The 20,746-nt window shown below is 42.6% G+C and overlaps 1 protein-coding gene across 2 annotated transcripts; it reads left to right on the top strand.

Annotated features, from left to right (window-relative positions):
• Positions 1-2,578: 2,578 nt before the first annotated feature.
• col28a2a (collagen, type XXVIII, alpha 2a) lies at positions 2,579-20,061 on the top strand. Of its 2 annotated transcripts, none has more exons than XM_077002687.1 (36): positions 2,579-2,750; positions 3,162-3,311; positions 3,969-4,543; positions 6,580-6,600; positions 6,713-6,772; positions 8,168-8,221; positions 8,563-8,607; positions 8,763-8,789; positions 8,892-8,936; positions 9,068-9,112; positions 9,280-9,333; positions 10,924-10,992; positions 11,278-11,346; positions 11,578-11,646; positions 12,757-12,825; positions 13,261-13,329; positions 13,469-13,537; positions 13,676-13,744; positions 13,921-13,992; positions 14,106-14,174; positions 14,444-14,515; positions 14,719-14,787; positions 14,956-15,024; positions 15,139-15,207; positions 15,794-15,862; positions 15,996-16,064; positions 16,359-16,427; positions 16,540-16,608; positions 16,742-16,822; positions 16,947-16,982; positions 17,068-17,104; positions 17,307-17,864; positions 18,101-18,366; positions 18,639-18,900; positions 19,052-19,237; positions 19,425-20,061. In XM_077002687.1, exons 2-36 carry the CDS (start codon positions 3,167-3,169, stop codon positions 19,430-19,432), a joined length of 3,684 nt encoding a protein of 1,227 aa, XP_076858802.1. In that variant the 5' UTR covers positions 2,579-2,750; positions 3,162-3,166; the 3' UTR covers positions 19,433-20,061. The 2 variants fall into 2 exon arrangements, with proteins under 2 accessions (XP_076858802.1, XP_076858801.1); XM_077002686.1 differs by having other exon boundaries at positions 3,165-3,311; positions 19,425-20,060.
• The last annotated feature ends 685 nt before the right edge of the window (positions 20,062-20,746 follow it).

The raw sequence follows: 20,746 nt of genomic DNA, 5'->3' as shown, positions 1-20,746 counted from the left end.
GGCCATTATATAACTGATCTCTGTCAGAATTTCTTCATGTCTTCAAAGGTTTTAGGAAAGTGAACATACTTAACAGATTAACAGACTGATTTAACAGCTGTTAACAGATGCACTTATCCAGTACTTGTAAAGATGCTTCAGTAATATCTCAGAAATATCAGAAATATGTCCTTAGCTAGCATAAATAGGTAAGATGTTAGATTCCCTGCTGTTCTCTGACGTTTTTCTACCTTCTGTTTGTATGTGTCTGCGGGAGGTTCACCTGTGTCTTGTAAAGACACATGCGAGACATGGAATCCTGTGCTGTCTTGAGTGCAGAGTGTCGCAGTTATCGTTTCATGTATTGCATCAAGTTGAGGCAAGTTTGCACTTGCAGGTTGAATGGGATCTCACCTGCCCCACCTCACCTTTGACCTCTCACTGGACACGTTAGAGCTTCTTCATTTCATTGCCACTGACTCCACCTGACCTCTATGGCCATCTGTTCCTCAGAAATGCTGAGAATGGCACACGTTGCCCCAATTGTCAGAATGACTGGAACTTTTCATGTTTCATCTCAAGCATTCTGCCCTGATTCTGCTGATCCCTGATCATGTTCACCAAATGCACATTTGCTCTTGTATGTTAAACAAGGACCAGACTGTTAATATTTAGCTTTTCTGTCTGTGCCAAAATAATTCAAATGGAAGCCTAAAATAAAAGGAAAGTATTAAAGTTACAGAATGACGGTGTTATTTTGTATTCCTTATCTACACAGTTTAGCAGTGTTATTCCTTAATATGAATGATTTTTAATCTACAGAGTTTTGCGTGCTTCTCAGGTGTGGTCTGCTGGCAGAACTTCTATCTCTAAGTTGTGGTGATATATCTCATCTATCGTATTTACATGCGTTAGCTGCCTGCAGTGCCGACAGCTCATAGTCTGTCTGTCTGCATGTACTGTATAACAAGCATGTTCTTTGCTTGTCTCACAGATCAGTTTCCTGTCTCAGTTTTGACTGTTTTCAGATTGACAAATGTTATTATGCATGTCACTCAGGTGATTCCAATCAGACACGCCCAGCTGATAGGAGGATATTAAACTGTGTATACACAGCACAACATTGTTGTTGCAAACAAAGACACATAAATGATAAATTAGGTTAATATTTAACAACACATGAGTGTGTGTGTGTGTGTGTGTGTGTGTGTGTGTGTGTGTGTGTGTGTGTGTGTGTGTGTGTGTGTGTGTGTGTGTGTGTGTGTGTGTGTGTTTTAGATAGGAAAAAGGCTGTCTGGAAAATTCTTTGATGGTCTTATAGTTGCACTGTAGCATGTGAGTCCCAGATCGTGGAGTGGGTTCTTGTCTCTACTTGACTTTGGAGGGAAACACAAGATCTTCAAGGGCTGGGCTATTCTCCAGAATCTGCAGATTAATCCCTAAGCACTGGGGCTAATGGAGGCATTTTACCTCCCCCATATCACCACGGTTGTCTTTACCATGCACCTTACCTGCATACAAACTCATACAACCTCACCTAACCGGCATACAACCTCACCTACACACAACCTCACCTTACCAGCACTCAGCTTCACCTTACCCGCACACAACCTCACCTCCGAAAACGTCTCGCCCTGTGGAATGTGGCACGGGGAAAACAGGTGTTGGGCAGGAGCTCTCTGGCGCGCCGTGGTTGAGAGCGGAACATTCCAGGGTGTCAGCTCCGCTGCTGCGGCCTCCGGGGCCGCACTGACTACAGCTCGCTTCCCTGGAGCACGCAGACCCGGCTGCCCTACTGTCTGCTCTCCACAAGCATCTGCTTGCACCAAACCTGTGCTGAGGTCAGAGGGCACACGTGCACACTCACCCACATTCCCTGCAAATGCCACAGACAGACATTATATGCCAAAAACTGAATTGCCTTTGGGACACTTCTGTGTGTGTATTCAGTTCAATTGTGCAAAATGATCTTCAGCGCTTGCTGCTTATGTATTGCGAGTTGGGCTAGTGATAAGTGAACACAACACTGAGCATTTTTGCCATCAGATCAAATCAGTACTCATGCAGGAAACGCGAATCAACTCGTGCATCGAGACCCGCTGACCTTCAGACAAAGCCAGAACATGTTCAGTCAACGTTTCTTTGTGACCTAGTAAAACTCCAATACTGCCATAACAATTTGTCATCATAACTGTCAGGCACACACACTCGTAGGTCGGGAGATGGATCTCCACCTTCCCCTACGTTATGCGGAACTGCCGTCGTCGTCATACGTACCGTCATAGTTGTTTCAAATGAAGGATTTCAGCACTCGTGAATGCATATTTGGAGAAACACTGTGTTGTAGAAGACAAAACTGAAGTCAAAGAGGTCACCTCCCCACCCCTCTCCAACTGAGGTCACCTCCCCACCCCTCCCCAACTGAAGTCACCCCCCCACCCCTCCCCAACTGAAGTCACCCCCCCACCCCTCCCCAAATGAAGTCACCCCCCCACCCCTCCCCAACTGAAGTCACTCCCCACCCCTCCGCGCCTGCCCCCGGGGGGAGTGAATGTGGAGGTCCCTCCTCTCTTCAAAAGGCGTAGGGAAATGAGCAGGAGCTCACTCACTACACCAGCCCCAGGATGCTGAGAGCTGCTACACGTTCAGAGACGTAACACAAACTCAGGCCGGCGTCTGCCTCTCTCTCGCTCTCTCACTCCCTCTCTTTCTCCCTCCCTGTCTTGGCATCTCTCTCTTATACCACTGGCTCTCTTTTTTTGCAGACAAAAGTAAGTAATAACTACATTTATGGCTTAGAGTGACGAGTTCTGTCAGCATTGTTATTTTGTAAGAAACTTGACATTAAAAAAAAAATAAGTGCATTTCTTAGCATGGAATGTTTTAATGTAAATGTTTTGTATTCTTATTATGTCATTCACTGTCACTCTTGAAATTCTATGGCAGCTTTAGTTAACAGCACCCCAGCTATTTGCTTCTTTCTATCCTCGTGTGCTGAATATACTGGCTTCAAACAGCACCCACTCGCAACTGAGTGCAGTTGAAAGAGTGCTTGATTGCTGTTTAAAAATATCTTTCCCCATTCTTAGCATGTGCTAGGATCTGAACTACCTAATGAGTATGATGTTGAGTATGACGTTGAGGTGGATTAAAGCGGTGGATTGAGCAGCTCTTTGTCTCAGCAGGCATGTGTCACCAGCTGCGCTGGCTGCTGGTGCTGGCCGGCTTGCTCGGTGTCTACGCGCAGGAATACTATGAGGAGAGGGCTGCTGGGAAGAGACCCAGGGTCAAAGGGCATCCTGCAGCTTTAACACAGAAACATGATGGACAAGGTAAGGCAAACTCCTCACTGCGTGTGCGATATCAGACATTCATGATCATGCTTGAGCATGTTATTAAGGGCACATTGGTGCTAGGAAAGTGTCATACATTCATTTTTTCCATTCCGTTGAATTCATTTGGATTTTGAGCACAAATGGAAAAAATCCAAAATGGAATATATATATATTTTCTCAAACATGCTGGTGCATGTTCACTCCTTTTAACTTTTTTAAGCTCTCTTGTGTGTAATATTCCTCTAATAGGGCCACATATTTTACTGTCTTTATGTCCTGAGGCATTCTTACTGACACATTTCCTACATCGTCAGCATGATATACTGATCAGAGCCTTCTTCACCTTGAGAGTAAATAGGGATTTGACGAGTGATGTGTCTTAAGGCTTGTTAAATGGGTTTAGCTAAGACCTCTAGTTTGATGAATACAACACACATAATGCCATTTGGATTTATTCCAATGATGATTCAAAAATAGTGCATCACCAATATTTTGTTTATGTAAAAAAATGATGGAACACAAGATAATAAAATACAATTAAATTACTGCCAGATAAGCAGATTGACTCACATGGCTAAAAATGACAGGCAGGAAAACACAGTTTGTGTGTGTGTGTGTGTGTGTGTACATTTTGACTGACCTCCTGTTTAAAAGCCATCCTGGATGAGGACTGTGGTCTGGACTTGGCGGTCCTTGTGGACAGCTCCGAAAACGCCAAAGGCCACCACCAGCGGGAGAAGCAGTCCGCCATGGACATCGTGGACGGGCTGGGCAGCATCCGCCTGGAGACGGGCCGCAGGCTGAGCTGGCGCGTGGCGGTCCTGCAGTACAGCAGCCACGTGGTGACGGAGCAGACGCTCAAGCAGTGGAGGGGCATGGAGCCCTTCAAAAGCAACGTGGCCCCCATGATCCACATAGGACACGGCACCTACACCACCTACGCCATCACCAACGCCACCAGAATCTTCATGGAGGAGTCCAGTCCCGACAGAATTAAGATCGCACTGCTGTACACAGACGGGGTCGCCCACCCGAGGAACCCCGACATCTTCTCCGCCACGGCTGATGCTAAGAACCAGGGAGTGAAGTTCTTCACCATCGGCATCACCCACACCGCCAAAGAGCCAGCCAACGTAGCCCAGTTGAGGCTGCTGGCCAGCACGCCAGCCTCACGCTTCCTCCACAACCTGCAGGACATCAACATCACAGAGAAGATACTCACTGAGATTGTAAGTACGGTGTCCCTCCCAGACTGATAAGATTTCTCTCAGGGCCATGGAACATTTTATGAAACCTGCAGCTGGTAGTTGTGCCAAAAGTGAATGCCAAAAAGTACAACACTAAAATTCCCATCTGGTGTCATTGGCCAGACGGGGGTTTAGAAAAGTTTCAAATATAAATACATATTGATTAGTGTATTTAGTGTAGTATAATTCTTTGTTTATGCACATAAAACATAAAATTACTGGAAATATTATACAATATAATTGCTATATTATACATTTTTATTACACCAACCAAAATGTGCAACAAAGTAATGATACCATGATGATAATGTGTCACCTTATTGCTGCAATTCACCCAAGGGGAGAGCCAATTAAAACATGTAAATGAGGCCATATATATATATTAAAGATCCACTCCCACAGACAGATGCTAAACCCCAGTCATGAGAAAACCGCCAGTTACACAAGAATGTAAGGCATTCGTAACTTTCATCACAGCAGGGGCTTCCATTTGACTTCTTCAGTGCTCTTTATAAATCATTGCAGAGCAGCATCTGTTTATAGTCTCTTCCTCTGTGATGCCTAAATTTGCGTTTCTTTTGGCAAAGGTTTGTGGTATTGTGAAGCAGGTACCCTTCCTCTTCATGCCCCTTCTACTTTTGCAGGCGCAGAGTTTGCCATTCTGCTCACTTCAGACAGACCAAAAATGTGCCTTTTAAATACGTCATTTATTTACATTTGTGCATTACCAAATCTTGTTAAAGAAAAGTTCAAGCAGCTTCTTACTAGGACAGTTTACCATCAGGCAGGTTCAGGTGGTAGTTGCGGAAAGGTCTTATTTTATAAACTGCTAGCATCACATGCAAATGAGGACAAAATGCAATACATTTATTCAAATGATGAACCTACCTACGTCTGTTGGCTGTTAATATCACATTTAAATATTTAATACATTTGGCCCAGTATATTTTAGACCAGGGGGATTCAAACCACAATCCTCAAGGTCCAGGTCCTGCAGATCTCTCCCTTTATCCAGGAGAAATTATGAGAAATTACAAAATATAGGACCTGATTCAGATGACAGGTCCAGATTTGGATCACTGTCTTTAAAGTCTAAGGTAGTGTCAAAGGTCAATGGTTTACTTGCTTGGAAATATCTTATAGAAAAGCAGCAGCAGACCTATTTTAATAAGGTAGAATTCTACAAATTTTCTGACACAAGTTGTCTGGAAAAATACAAACTTTATAGTTAGAATTTTCAGTTCTGTCATTCTGTCTTCTTTGGTATTTCAAAAGGCCTTGCTCAGTCAGTCCACATTTGGTGTTTAACGTGTACATACATATCCTGTTGCTGTTCCGCTGACATTCCTCTAGGTGGAAATATTCTGTAGATTTTAATCTTCTTCACTTTTCCTTTCATGCGATTTGTGTTTTTCTTGTGACTGATTTACACAAATTTGGTCATTGGAATATTGGATTTCTTTTAGCCAGAAACATCCAAATCCATTTGTCTATCAAAAAAAGTTCAATGTACAATCAATTTGATCAGATTTTAATGAAGCTAATCTAATATTAAGCCTCTTGTATTATTTATGTGAAATATAAAATATTGTTTTTATCCATTAACAATTAAATTAACATTTTACACTGTTGAAACATACTGTAAATATCTGTTGTTTCAAGGTTAGTTCTAAACATTGAAGGCCCCTTAAAAGCTTGTATAAAGGCCCCCTTAAAAGCTTATTGTACATTTATTAATCTGACAATAAATTATGCCACAACTGAGTTATTCAGGAACTACAATGAATCTAATAGCAATGGTATGTAGTTACAGCAATGAAGAATGAGAGGTCCGACCCACTGGAGGGTCCAGGAACATTAAGGAAGGTTTACCCACTTGCTAGAATATGTTAGGATGTTGAAACAAATCTTTGAAAGTAACCTTACATGACCCAGAATGTTTTATGTCACTGGAGGTCATGTATGATGTAAGGTGGTTGTCTTCGAGATTCTGATCGCTTTCCTTTGTCTCCAAACAGGCTCAGCTTGCTGATGAAGGGGTAAGCAGTTCATATTTAAAGCTCCTGTGTGGATTAGAAATGTTTGTAATCAAAATGGAACTGATAGGTGTAAACCTCACATTTTCATCCTAAAACCATGTTTCTTTTAAAGTGTCCCAGGGTTCAGAAATGTGCATGTGAGAAGGGCGAGAAAGGAACTGCAGGCCCAGCCGTAAGTGCTGTCTTCTGTAACTCTCTTATTTTTAATCCCATATGGGTGTGGTTGGTCGGTTGTTTGGTTGTTTGTTTGGATGTTTGGTTGTTTGGTTGGTTGGATGTTTGGTTGTTTGGTTGGTTTGTTGTCCATTCTAAGAAGTGACAGTGTCAGCCAACTCTATAGGCAGGATTCTGGCATTTGAAATAATTGTTTTGATTTGTGAAGCTGGGTATAATTACAGGGTTTTTTTTGCATCTGTCATCACTAACACCAGATTAGGCTTAAAGGTGCAAAAACAGACATGTATTCACTTTTAGCTTCCTTTCAATTTAAATCTAAAAATGCATGGAACACATGTTATAATTGAAGCTCTAAGCACTTAATGCATCATTTAAAAATAGCTATTTCGACCTACTGGAATAATTCCAACAAAGTTATGACCTAGAAATCCAAACAGCACACAAACATATAATACACAATAAATAACCCAAAACATTAGCTAAGCACTGATAAATAGTAAGACTAAAAGATAACAAAATGAAGAATGTAGTCAGGAATTAGAGTTTAGAGAATAAGAGAACATCTTAGAATAAGTGTACCAAAAAAAGGCAAAGAATAATAAAATATTTTTACATTTTATATTGAAAAATATTACAGTCAGTATTAATTCTGTTTAAGGACTGTTGGTTCTCCTACTAAACATCTCTGCCACTAAACAAAAAAAGACAGTTTGTTCCTATCTAAATAGTACAGACCAACTCATCCCCCAGGCCTCAGTGTTTTGACCACAGTCCCAGACAGAGACAGACATTATCATGCAGCCTTTATCAGAGCGGAGGCTCTACATGATCGAGAGTCACACCTGAAGTGAGAAGACCGCCTTTGATTCCACAGATCAGCGCCTGGCTCATCTCAGTCTGTCAGACAGCTGCACCATTTTCCAGGTGCTTTCACCTAGCAGAGATTCCAAGCATTGTAACCCCGGTTAATTGCTCTCGTTAGTTAAATGGCTGCTGAATGCCATTCTGGAAAAAGATATAGTGCGCGTTTACCAGGTGTGACCATCCCTGACTGGAGATTTTATTCTGATTTGGCCTCTCTCCCTGCACACACACACACACACACACACACACACACACACACACACACACACACACACACACACACAGTCATGGCCGTCTCCTCTTCCCGCCTTCATTCTCATGTACAGCTCACACTATACAGTGTCCTCCTATTTTGCTTTTCTTAAATTGTCTATGGCTGCTCTGATTTAAGTCTGCCCTGATTGGTGAGTCTGCTCTTGGCATTGTTCCAGGAAGACAGATGAGGCTATTAAAAGAGAAGTTTTATTTTCCACCATGTTACTTTCACTAACGCATGAATCCTTTATTCTGCTTATAACCCCAAAAGGGAAAGAAAGGTCGTCCAGGTGAAGATGGAGCCCCTGGGCCTAAAGGTCAAAAGGTTAGCACTCTTCCATCGTATATCTCTGTATTATATTTGCTGGTGGGTGTCTACATGTAATGTCAGCCAATGGCAAAAGCCTAATCAAAACAGTATGTAACATGCTTCAGCGCAGTATGTCAGTGACCCAACCTGAGGTCTTTATAGCTATACAATATAATTCAATGTCATATTTACTGTCTAATCAAATCTTATTCGATACAGCCTTGATAATTGTAATAACCTACATACATACCATTTATTATATTCAGGTCTCAAAGGTATATCTCCTATAATGCAGATGATTTGTTTATTTGGATCTGATGATTGTTTCTAATTGTTTATTTTCCCATTCCCTCCAGGGAGAGGGCGGTCTGAGTGGACTTCCTGGTCGCGAGGGCACAGAAGTGAGTCCTGCAGTGGAACCAGACTGGACTGGACTGACACACGCTGACACATGCTGCTATAAGCATTTTTATTGGTCGACCTAATATAACGTTTCTATGGAGATAATTGAAACAAAAATATTGACTTGTAATCAGTTTGTCTTTCTGGCTTGTAGGGGAAACCTGGCTACAAAGGAGAAAAGGTACGTTGGGATTGTCAGGGTGATCACCGGAGTCCATCACTTGTAATTTATCTATAATTATGTGTTTATTAACATCACCTCCTTTTACTCTCGTGTCTGAAGGGAGATCGAGGTGAATGTGGCACACCAGGAATCAAGGGTGACAGGGTGTGTATAAATCTTCATTTTATGCTTTGGCACTTTAACAAGATTTACATTTTAGAAGAGGCAACCATGTTCAGTAATCCATCAGTGGTTTTATGTGAAATGGTTATTAAACTAAATTAAACATTTCTCAGGGTCCAGAGGGTCCTCTTGGCACAAGAGGAACCAGAGGTTTGCAGGTGGGTGAAAACAAAGCTGCTTTGACCTAAATATATGACCTTATTATATGTGAGGCACCAGACACTATTTAAATAAATCTTGTATTGTTGTCTAATGATGCATCACTTAGATCCCAGCAATGCAGTACTATATCACTGCAATATACATGCTTATATTTCACCTTTAGGGTTTGCCAGGACCACAGGGTGACATTGGACCAGAAGGCCCACTGGGAAAGAAGGTCTGAATCATCTAATGTTCAACTGTCACTTACAGTGGACTTTTTTTACATGCACACCTGGGAATGGTTCACAGGAGACATAGGGAACCCTACAATCATCATTTTTACCTGTCTGCACCAGATTTTGTTTAAAGGGTATTCAGCGAGCAGTCTGGTTTTGTGTTTAATTTAACTACAGGAAGTGTCCCAAGAGGTCTTGCAAATTTGCCCAGTAGGGGTTCCTAAGTTCACAAGAACTGTGTGCATTTTACAATTTAATACTACCCCTTAAACAGACATTCTAAACGACTGTCATTACAGTTAATAACGACAGTAAGGTGTTTCTCACATAAATGCAAACTCTGATGTTTTTCCATGTACCAACATGCAGGTGTAATGAACAAAGGTGATGTGTGGTATGCATGTAACGCACAGTGGCCTAATGAGATAATTGTGAACCTGCGCGTGTCTTTAACTCGTACTATTTATCCGCAACAAACAAGCTAAAACCAGAATAATGTAATGATGCAAAACAAAGTGCGTGCTGCAACTATATGATCATGATAGGGCATGATTGGCAGGTAGATTATGCTTGTAAGCAAACCTCAGCTAATCCTCCATGTTGAGAGGTGAAAAAATGATAATGTATGGAGTCAGACACAAAGGCGGGCGGATAGTCATGGAGGCAGTGAAGAGGGAAAAAATGACTCACAGTGGGGGCTATCACAGCCCAGACTACCAGAATAAGGAAGCGGCGGATGGGTTTAGAAGTTTGTTTAAATTGCCAAAGGTGATGGTATGTGTGATGAAGACGGAGAAGTGAATGGGGGTGGGATATATATAAATCTGCTGTGATAATGCCTATACCGTCTCTATCCCAAACCAAAAAGAAACAAGAGGCAATCACTTGAACGCTCTTTCTAATTAGCTACATATCATGCAATCACAGCCCACTCCCATGTGAACTGGAGTCACTGGAGAGAATTGTACTGGAGCTGCAGTGCTTGGAGAAGAGAAAAGCGAGACAGACAGACAGACATACAGACAGACAGACAGTGCACAACACCATCTGAGCATACAGCAGAGTGTTGAAAACCTATTATTTCATTCTTTGTTGATTCCTTTTTTTCTGTTAGCTCGCAGGCATAGAGTCTGAAAAGAATGAGCTTAAACCTGTTCAGATTTGCAAGACCAAGCACCGCTACCCCACTGAGGGCCTAGACAGTTGAGTTGATTTAAAGCCTGAAAATAAGTCATTATAAACCTTTAAGACCTCTACACCGGTAGAGGGAGAGATTTCTCTGGTTGCCCTTGAGGAGAGCTGTGGTTATTAAAAATAAGTCATGTCTTCTTGACTTGACTTGGGACTAGTATTCATATCAGCAGATGAGCTGTGGATCTGTCACCGCAGGCAACAAGGTGTGAGTAACAGACCCTCGTAGAATTGTCTGAACCAGCAAGCAAACAATCAGGTGCAAAGTATTGTTTTATCTCAGTGCCAGATGGGATACTTGTTTGTTCTTGTTTTTAGGCAAGAGGGATAAATATGCAAGAATAATAAATCATAGCAAATATATCTTCAAATAACAAATGTTTGACATGCTATGACAGGGCGAGCGTGGTGCACCTGGTCCTCCAGGCCTCCAGGGTGAAACAGGAATTGGACTTCCTGGGCCAAAGGTCAGTATATATTTCTTCTCCAGAACCATCATCTCGTATCCAAATCCACAACAAACCCCTTCTTCCAACATGCTGCTAGACAGGATAGACTCCTGAAGAGTGTTAGCTCCTCCTCTCCAGGTCATTCTTGCAACTCATTTAAAAACAAATTTTACTCAACACAGGTTTCAGTGTAGGCCTTACTAGAACATCAATTTCTCTAAAATAGCAGCATGCTAAAACTCAGAAGTTGAGTTGAAGTCATAGACACATCATGATCTCATCACTCTGGAATTTTGTCTGCAGGGCGACGTGGGACTTCAGGGCAGATTAGGTCCTCCCGGCCCACCAGGGATTGGAGAATCGGGGCCCCCTGTGAGTGCCCAACGACCCATAACACAGATTTTCCTTCTTTCTCCAAGTGAATTGATTTATCAGCCAATGTACATCTACTGCCAGCAGTTCTCTTCATTAAGAACCAGCATGCTTCCACATGCATGGTCTTGGTCTCAAGGCAAAAAAAAATATTGATAATGCTGTGCTGTGGCAGCACAATTTCTTAACGTTACTAAATACTCAAAAACATAAATTATTATCTGTGAACAGGGACCTCAAGGTCCACAGGGTGTGCAAGGGGAGAAAGGACCACAGGGAGAAGGATTTCCTGGACCTAAGGTAAGTGTCCTTCTAGCATAGGTTGCCTTCTATCCTCTCTCAGATATTATCTACTATACTCTTTAATGGAAAGAGCATTTGCTATCGCCAGAAGCATGTAAAGTAAAAGTAAAATGTGACGTGATGGCAGCCCCACCTTGAAGATAGTAATTATTCAAATCCCACCATAGGAGGATCTGTCACTTTTGGTAGCTCAGGGCTATACATTAATGTTTGTGTGCCATGACTGTAATTTGGGTGTACTTGCAAATGTACAAATCATTGAGAAACATCCCTAATCCCTTATTTCTAATCTCTTATATCTAATCCCTTGTTGTGAAGCAACCAGAATCATATTAAATCCTAAAGTGCCCATGTTATTCTGAAAATGTCATTCTTTCTATAGTGCAACAGAGGTATAAAGATATGCAGGGGTCACGCAGGGTCATTTCTAGTTTTACACGTGAGCCATCTGAAACGTGCACATCTGGATTGCACTTTCACGACCATGGAGTAAGCTCGTCCACTGTTCTTCTCAAACATGCGGGGTGGGCTACAACAGGTGTCTGTCCCGGTACCTCATTGCAAGTTGGGGCACACGCATGTGGATGCAAGTTTGGAATGCAAATGGTTTAACACCAGTAGGTATGATGCAAATGAGAATAATTATGTAATCAAAAATGGATTTGTAATCAGATTAAACTGCAACATGTGCTAGCATATCCTCGGGCTTCTAAACATTTGTCAGAAGTCTGCCATGGACCTTTAGGGGAAAACCATATCCTTTAGTACAAGGCAATTTTCAGAAAGGCAGAACAAACACCTTGTACTAAAAGAATGGTGGACTCAAAGCTACCAGTTTTATTCATCTGTACATCAATGTGATTTACATGACTAAAGGACAATAAACAATCCATCACTTAGAGAACAGTGTGGTGGAATTGCACCTAAAAACCCCAAGATTAGATTTGTTCCATTGTTTGAAGGAGGGAAGATGTGTTTGCCTTTCTTGCATTTCAGACCCAGGGATATAGAAAGAGACTGTTGATGTGGTGAACTCGGCCCCGTGGTGAAGAGAAGCAGGAACGGTTAACGGCCACAGGGCTGACTGCTTTGCCTTTTGTCTGACAGGGTGACCGTGGACCCGAGGGGCCAAGAGGGCCAAGGGGACAGCCAGGCGTTGGAATCAAAGGAGAAAAGGTGGGCTGTAAATATGTCAGCTGTTGAATGGTATTCACATAAAACCACCATGTCTGCTACACAAAAGGTATAAAGGAGTACATACAAAGTGAGCGATTGACCTTTTGAGGTTGCCGTAGCCTGCACAAGTCATGCTGGGAAGTTGGGGAGAAACTAGCAGATGGGATGGTGGAAGATCTTGAGTTACTGTGGGAAAAGTATACCAGATACCATAAATCTATGAGTCTCATTACAGAATTCCACAACAGTCCTTTAAAGATTTTACTGATGAAGTTAGAATGAGACACCTGCTCCTAGCTGCATAGCACAGTGAAGTTGGCATAGAAGGATGATTAATGGTACCAATCTGAGCATTGTGAACTGAACATGTTATTAGTGCATTTGTTTCCTGTCCCTGTAGTTGACATTTTCTGTCTGCCTGTCTGGGGTGTTTAGGGCGAGTTTGGGCCTCCAGGTCACACCGGCCCTGTTGGGCTCCCAGGTCTTGGTATCCAGGGAGAGAAGGTAACACGATGGGGCCTTGAAGCATTTGTCAACAGCCACCCTTGCAAGAAATGCAGTGATTCATGATCAACTGATATATCCAGTTGAGACAAACTGAGCCCATGGCTTTTAGAAAAAGTTTGGTGTTCCTCCCAAACAGGGTGTAGAAGGTCCACGCGGTCCTCCAGGAAACAGAGGCCCCCCAGGAGAGGGCCTCCCTGGACCAAAGGTTAGCGTCACCACATCCACATAATTCACTGCAAAATCAAATTTTATGAATGTAGTACAAATCCATGGCAAAGCCAAGATGCTTTAACAGTACCCATGACATACACAAATAATGCTTACTGATTATCACTGTCTTTAGGGTGACCAAGGACTCCCAGGAGAGATTGGCAGCCCAGGAGACAGAGGGATCGGAGATCCAGGACCAAAGGTACACGTGTACATATTTGTTTTATTTGCTTGTTTGTTCGTTTTGTCCTTGCAACTGGTTGACGACTTCCAAAACACTCAAATGTCAAATGCTCCAGCTACCCAGTAATGATTTGAGCTGATTTGACACACGGATTGCTTGAGAGAAGCACAGAACCACAATGCACTTCTTCTCAGGGTGAACCAGGAGCGGCAGGACTGGCAGGCTTACCTGGGCTTCCTGGAGAAGATGGAGCCCCGGGCCAAAAGGTACCACTACTCACACCCCCTGGCAGATGTTCACACATCATCGTAGCAACTATAATCCAGGCATCCTCAAGGAATGTGCATTACACCACTTTGGCCATTTCCCTTTTCATTAGGGTGAGCCCGGCGTGCCAGGCCTGAGGGGACCAGAAGGAGTCGCAGGAATTGGCACACAAGGAGAAAAAGTAAATCACTAAAAAATATCTCTGGATGCCTTAAATCAGTTCCATTGTATGGTCCTATCAGAAGGTATCAGAGGGCAGTCGGTTTGCATTCGGCTGCACCGATTGGTCATTCAAAAAGTATTGTGTGGACGTTCTTTAACAGCAGCCTGTCATCCAACCCATTCATATCATACAAATATCAAAAAGTAATTCTATAAGTAATAGGTGTAATTGTATAATGCTGTATATTGACCCTTGAAGGTGAGTGATATTCTCCCCTTTTGTAACAGGGAGACCAAGGCCAGCGTGGCATTAGGGGATTACCGGGCCCGCCTGGTATTTCCGGGCCCTCTGGGGCCAAGGTGAGAACCCCCCGAAGACGTAGACCATGTGACACTGTGTATGACGTTTTCGCTAGTCAGAATGGCTGTATTCTCCATGTCATCTTTACACCAAAGCTATTGTAGCTATCGTGCTTCCTTTTGTGTGTCTCTGCAAAGTTAATGTGCAGGTTAGTGGCGCATATAGGCGTGAGGTATTCAAATCTGATGTGTTGTTTTTGTAGGGAGAGCCGGGAATAACAGGGCGACTAGGCATGCCCGGACTTCCTGGGCGTGCTATTGCAGGACCGAAGGTAATGAATGCAAAATGCTCCAACCATGCCTCATACCACAGACTCTGGCAAGCCATGATAGAATAGGCCCATGGCCAATAGAGACAGTGTTCCAGCGTTCAATACAGCACACTATCACACTCTGCAGATTATGGAGAATGATGGTGTGACATCCCTCTGTGTCTTTAGGGTGATTTGGGACATCCTGGTCCTCCTGGGCCAATTGGGGAAACAGGCTATGGACTGCCAGGGCCAAAGGTACATGTTCCACCACTGTACACTATAAAAAACATGATGAGGTGGACTATTTCAGAAGTATGAATAATAGATGTCCGAATGGTAGTGTTCACTGTGTCTGGCTTGGTCCAATAGGGTGACCGTGGTGGTCCTGGGCCTCCTGGTCCTTTTGGCCCAAAAGGTGAAGGATTTCCTGGACCGGTGGTAGGTAGATTTGTACAGCACCATATAATACACTGCAAATGACGCAGCATGCTCCTATAATACACAACACAAATATTACCCAGGCCAGGTTTATTCCCCCCCCTTGTCAACAGAGGTCGCTGTCTCCTGAGTTTTAACTTATTGTCTTGCTCCTGATTGTTAGTTTCTTCTTGTAAGTCTTCTTTTATAGTGTGAAGTCTTGTAAGCTGCACACTGCATTTCTAAGCCCGTGTTCTTTTAGGTTCTGTTTTACTCTGGTTCTGACCTTGTTTCGGTGTCCTCCCATTTACATCTCTGGATCTTTGATTATTTTGATTATTAGTTGATTATTTTATTGCTCCTGTGGTTACTGATCCTTTGTTTATCTTACTGGTTATGAATCTTGCTTCTTTTTTTCATTTTGTCTAATCTGTCTTTCTTTGTGGATCTGTCTGTCTGTTTGGACCTATCTCTCCAGGATCGACCGTACTTTTTCATGACTCTGGTCCCTAATCCAAATCCAAACTCTCCCCTGATTCCAGGTGATCTGCTCTGAAATGTCCATGTGACACATTCACACTAAAACCATGTTGTTTATTCTTGGCAGGGCCCTCCAGGTCTCCCAGGGCTTCCTGGTGAGCCCGGGCCAGAGGGCATCGGTTTCCCGGGACCAAAGGTATCACCATCCACATTACTGTCGGTTACGTTTGTTGCACGAAACTGTACATGTACACATGTACTACTGCACAGATGACATGGCCTGTGCGTGTTGTGCTTGTGTAAAGCTGTAGTCAATGTCCTTGTTGCAGGGTGATGTGGGTTTCCGAGGGTTACCAGGTCTGCCAGGACCACCAGGCGAGGGACTGCCGGGCCCACCGGTAAACCCAAAACCTTTTACTGTTTCCTACTCAGAGCTCCTGTGAACGACAATAATCTCAAATGTCAAACTAGAATGATCTAAGAATGCATAAACGTGTAGCAAGCTGAATCAGTGTGTATGTATCAACTATCAGGATTAGTTTTCTTTCAAGGCAGTTCAGTTCCAGTCTACAGTGCATATTTGCAAAGATGCCTCGCTTGCTACAGTGGCGTGACGTTACGATGAGCTCCGCTGGTGTTCAGATAGTGAGCAGGTGCTGTAAGATATTAATGCTGTTCTCTTGTGGATTAAGGGCAACACAGGAAGGTCAGGGCCACCAGGACCAGTTGGGCCCCCAGGAGAGGGAATTCAAGGCCACAAAGTATGTCTGTCTCCTGCAGCCTATGGTATCTATATCATTGCCTTTGGAAATGTTACTTTATCCAGCATAGATTAATGTCAATCAGGATGTTTTTGTCATGTGAACCCTATAGGGAGACCAGGGGCCCCAGGGTGTCACCGGACCAAGGGGCCCGGCAGGAGAAGGACTCCCAGGTGCTAAGGTGAAGTGTCTGCTTATGCCACTGGAAGTCAATTTGTATTTATATATCTTTTGGCTACAGTCATTATACATAAACATTGTAAATCTAATTTCTGTTGTATGATGTGTGAGATTTCCCTGCTCATCTTTTACAGGGTGATAGGGGTCACCAGGGAGAGAGAGGACTGAAGGGCGTTAAAGGAGACATGGGTGACTCTGGAGAACCTGGGCTAGCTGTGAGTCAAAGCAAAAACTGGGCATGAATCTAAACTGAGTCAGCAGTCAGCAGTCATGCCCATGTTGCCAGTTTAATATGTAATATGGCAGTATTTGATTGAGCTTTCTATTTCTATACCATAGGGAAGACCTGGAATAAAAGGGGAAATGGGTCTCACTGTAAGTTCCTGACTGTATGTACTGTTAAATATACATTATAAAAGCAATGTTAAACATATAGATTAATATCGACTTTTATTTTTAGCGAGAGGATATCATTAAACTGATCAAAGAAATCTGCGGTAAGTTCCAAACATTGAAGGCTGATTCCTGCACATCCATTACACTTATACTTGTACTAAATTGCTAATGTGTCAATGTGAAATAGGAACCCTAATGACTAATGACTTAATGCACCACCACTGCTGAAAAGTGTGTGTGTGTGTGTGTGTGTGTGTGTGTGTGTGTGTGTGTGTGTGTGTGTGTGTGTGTGTCTCTCTGCAGGATGTGGTATCAAGTGTAAGGAGAGGCCCATGGAGCTGGTGTTTGTGATTGACAGCTCAGAGAGCGTGGGCCCTGAGAACTTTGAGATCATTAAGGACTTCGTGACAGCACTGGTGGACCGTGTCACCGTAGGCCGTAACGCCACCCGGATCGGCCTCGTCCTCTACAGCCTGGACGTGCACCTGGAGTTCAACCTGGCACGCTACATGACCAAGCAGGACGTCAAGCAGGCCATCCGGAAGATGCCCTACATGGGTGAAGGAACCTACACAGGCACAGCCATCCGCAAGGCCACGCAGGAGGCGTTCTACAGCGCCCGCAACGGCGTGCGCAAAGTGGCCATCGTCATCACCGACGGGCAGGCGGATAAACGAGAACCCGTGAAGCTGGACATGGCCGTACGCGAGGCCCACGCCACTAATATTGAGATGTACGCTCTGGGCATCGTCAACACCTCGGACCCCACCCAGGCGGAGTTCCTCAAGGAACTTAACCTCATTGCTTCTGACCCGGACAGCGAGCACATGTATCTCATCGATGACTTCAACACATTGCCTGGTGAGGCTGATGGCTGTTCATACACTTTTTATTTGATGTCTTTGTAACATGATGACGTGGATAAATTAATTTTAACTTCACGTTAACATAAAAGAACCTTAAAACCAAACAAAAAAATATATACTTTCAAAAATCAAGATGACTGCAATTCTAACTGACTAAGAAGAACCATGCATGTACTAATGAGTAGCTGTTATTATTGTTTATCACTCTGAGATGCATGGTGTCTCTTACAGCTTTGGAATCTAAGCTCGTGAACCAGTTGTGTGAGGATGAGAATGGAGCACTCATCTACAACCGCATCACCAACGGTGTCAACGGGCACAATGGATACAGGCACAATGGCTTTGATAACCATGCAGATGTCTTATATGGGAATAACGGTTATGGAATTACACACCAGACAGAGCTGGAAAGAACCCAGGTTAACAGTCAGAGCCACGTCAGAAACAGAGGAGACACGTTCACTTTACCAATCAACCCTGCACCTCTTAATACTCGGGTTAGTTCTTACATAATACGTTGGTTAGATTTCCTGAAATGAAAACAATAGTTATTGACGTGATCTGGAAACTATTATGAAAAGAAATGTGTTTAAATAAAATGTTATTTAAATTTAAATGTAAAATAAGTGTTTAAGTAAATAATAATTTAAAGGGTTGTAAAATAATAACAAACTTTGATTGCAAAAGGCATGAGCCTTGATCAGTGAAACTACTAGTAATAACTAGTTAAGATTTTGGTGTGTAAGTAAGTGCTATGTTTGGTACTCAGGTCGAGGTGGAGGAAGACTACTATGAAGGAGAAGATTTAGACCTAAGCTCACGTGTACAAGTGGGCAGCAAAGTAACTGTTGTCAATAAAACACCTGTCCCACCCATAAAGCCTGTGGATGAGGGCAACAAACTGTCTTCCACCCATGTGTCAACATCATCACTGCCTTCGTCATCATCATCATCATCATCATCATCATCTTTCTCCTCCTCATCGGGAACCATCACCTCTACTTCAGTGACCCATCCTGTTATAAACACAGGTAAGTGTGGAAACACTTCATTACTCACCTAAAGTTTGATATCAGCCTTGTCTGGTTCTTGCTGCATTTCCAGTTATAAGTTCATTGATCCACATGAACTGTTCTGCTGCCTTGTGGTCTGAGCACCTTCTCCGTGTCTCTCCCTCTGCAGCTCCTCTGGATCCTCGCTGCTCCCTGAACCTGAGCCAGGGCACCTGCAGAAACTACATTATTCGTTGGTATTATGACAAACAGGCAAATGCCTGTGCACAGTTCTGGTACGGTGGCTGTGATGGTAACGAGAACCGCTTTGACTCTGAAGCTGATTGCAAGAAAACTTGTGTTCTCACAAGTACAGGTAAATTACAAAATACTTGACTACACAATGCTTGAGCTCCTATACCTACTAATGATCCAAAATGTCTAAGGATAAAACCCCTTGGAGTGAAAGCTCTAGATTTTGAACCCAGAATTCCATGTAATTTCCTTTGTAATCTCCATGCTATATTTATTTTCTAATCTATATTCTCTTTCTCTTTCTTCAGTGGGCTAAGCTAGATAACAATTATACTTAGCATATTTTTTCATGCCATGCAAAAAGACTACAGTCTATATGAAGCTCACTGAATCTAAGTATCGTCTGCCTTCTCGATCGAAGAGGATAAGATCACTTCAGCAAGTTAAGAAAATTTGTTCCTCAGCAAAAAGAAAATCTTAAAAAACTACCATACCAAACCTGTTTTTAAATATACCGACCTGCTGTCTGCAAAAGTAATGCATCCTATATACCTCACATCTTCTCCTTGATGCCCAGTAGTGGTTTTCTGCACTGTATTTTTGTGTTCTGTTAATGTTTACCTTGTATAAATATTAAGACATGTTTTAAGACATTTCCTAAAATTCCCACACCTGACCTTAAACATTATGGACCTCCTGTATAGTATAGTCACTGTGATAAATCTAATGCTTTATTTTCTTTTTAACACAAGTCAAGGGTTTAATTATTTTTTAATGAAAATAATGGATAAAATTATTTGATGGTGCTTTTACCTTTGAACTGTACAGTATCCCTCGATCAAAAACTATATATAAAAATTGTAATTATGAATCATTTTAGAAGCAGGTGTGTTGAGTACAATGTTTATGATTCTTTTGTACTTTTTTAACAAATAAAATATTTGGTTGATAAAAGAGTTTGTCATTTGTTTTCTGAAATTTTAACTCGCATATCTTAGGAAAATCATACATCCTGAATCCTGAATTTGCAAGCAAAAGTCCCATTTAATATTTAAATAATACAAATGCATTGTAATAAAATTATGCTAAAAAGTCATATTCCTTTCAGCATTACTTCAATGGCTATCATATGGGTTTAACATTATTCTCGTTACTGATATATCAAGATCACGATCAGTGAAGGGGATGGGACACAATCACTCTTCTCGTCTTTACAAAAAATCTGCGCAAACTTAGAAGACATTTACAGTTTTTCTCAGTCGATTTGGTTCATTTCACACATCATGATTTACATTGGCATCACAACATAACATGCCAGAATTTATGTCAATGTGCAGCATTACAGCAGATAGCACATTTCTGAATTACAGTACATACTTGTTTTCTCTATGAAATGTTTGAACGATTGAAGACATAGTTGTTCTTCCAATATTTGGCTGCACCCAGCAACCAGCGTCAGCCATTGTAAGACCCAGAGGCGGTCTTTGCATAAAGGCGTTGCTAGGCAACTGCCTTGGGCCCCTCCCACTGCAGACCACTGTAGGGCCCCCCTGACTAGCTAACTTATTTCTCACATAGCCTATTAATGTTGCTAAGTGTGCAACTGGTAAGACCATTACCTACATGCAAA

Source organism: Brachyhypopomus gauderio, chromosome 4 (assembly GCF_052324685.1).
Source record: "Brachyhypopomus gauderio isolate BG-103 chromosome 4, BGAUD_0.2, whole genome shotgun sequence".
Lineage (NCBI taxonomy): Eukaryota > Metazoa > Chordata > Actinopteri > Gymnotiformes > Hypopomidae > Brachyhypopomus > Brachyhypopomus gauderio.
This window is presented reverse-complemented; position numbering and strand designations above follow the sequence as displayed.

Coding starts and splice junctions, on each gene's coding strand:
- col28a2a (XM_077002687.1), top strand. CDS start 3,167: ATGTGTCACCAGCTGCGCTGGCTGCTGGTGCTGGCCGGCTTGCTCGGT. Junction 8,790..8,891: donor CTGGCTACAAAGGAGAAAAG/GTACGTTGGGAT, acceptor TCGTGTCTGAAG/GGAGATCGAGGTGAATGTGG. Junction 15,863..15,995: donor TCGGTTTCCCGGGACCAAAG/GTATCACCATCC, acceptor TCCTTGTTGCAG/GGTGATGTGGGTTTCCGAGG.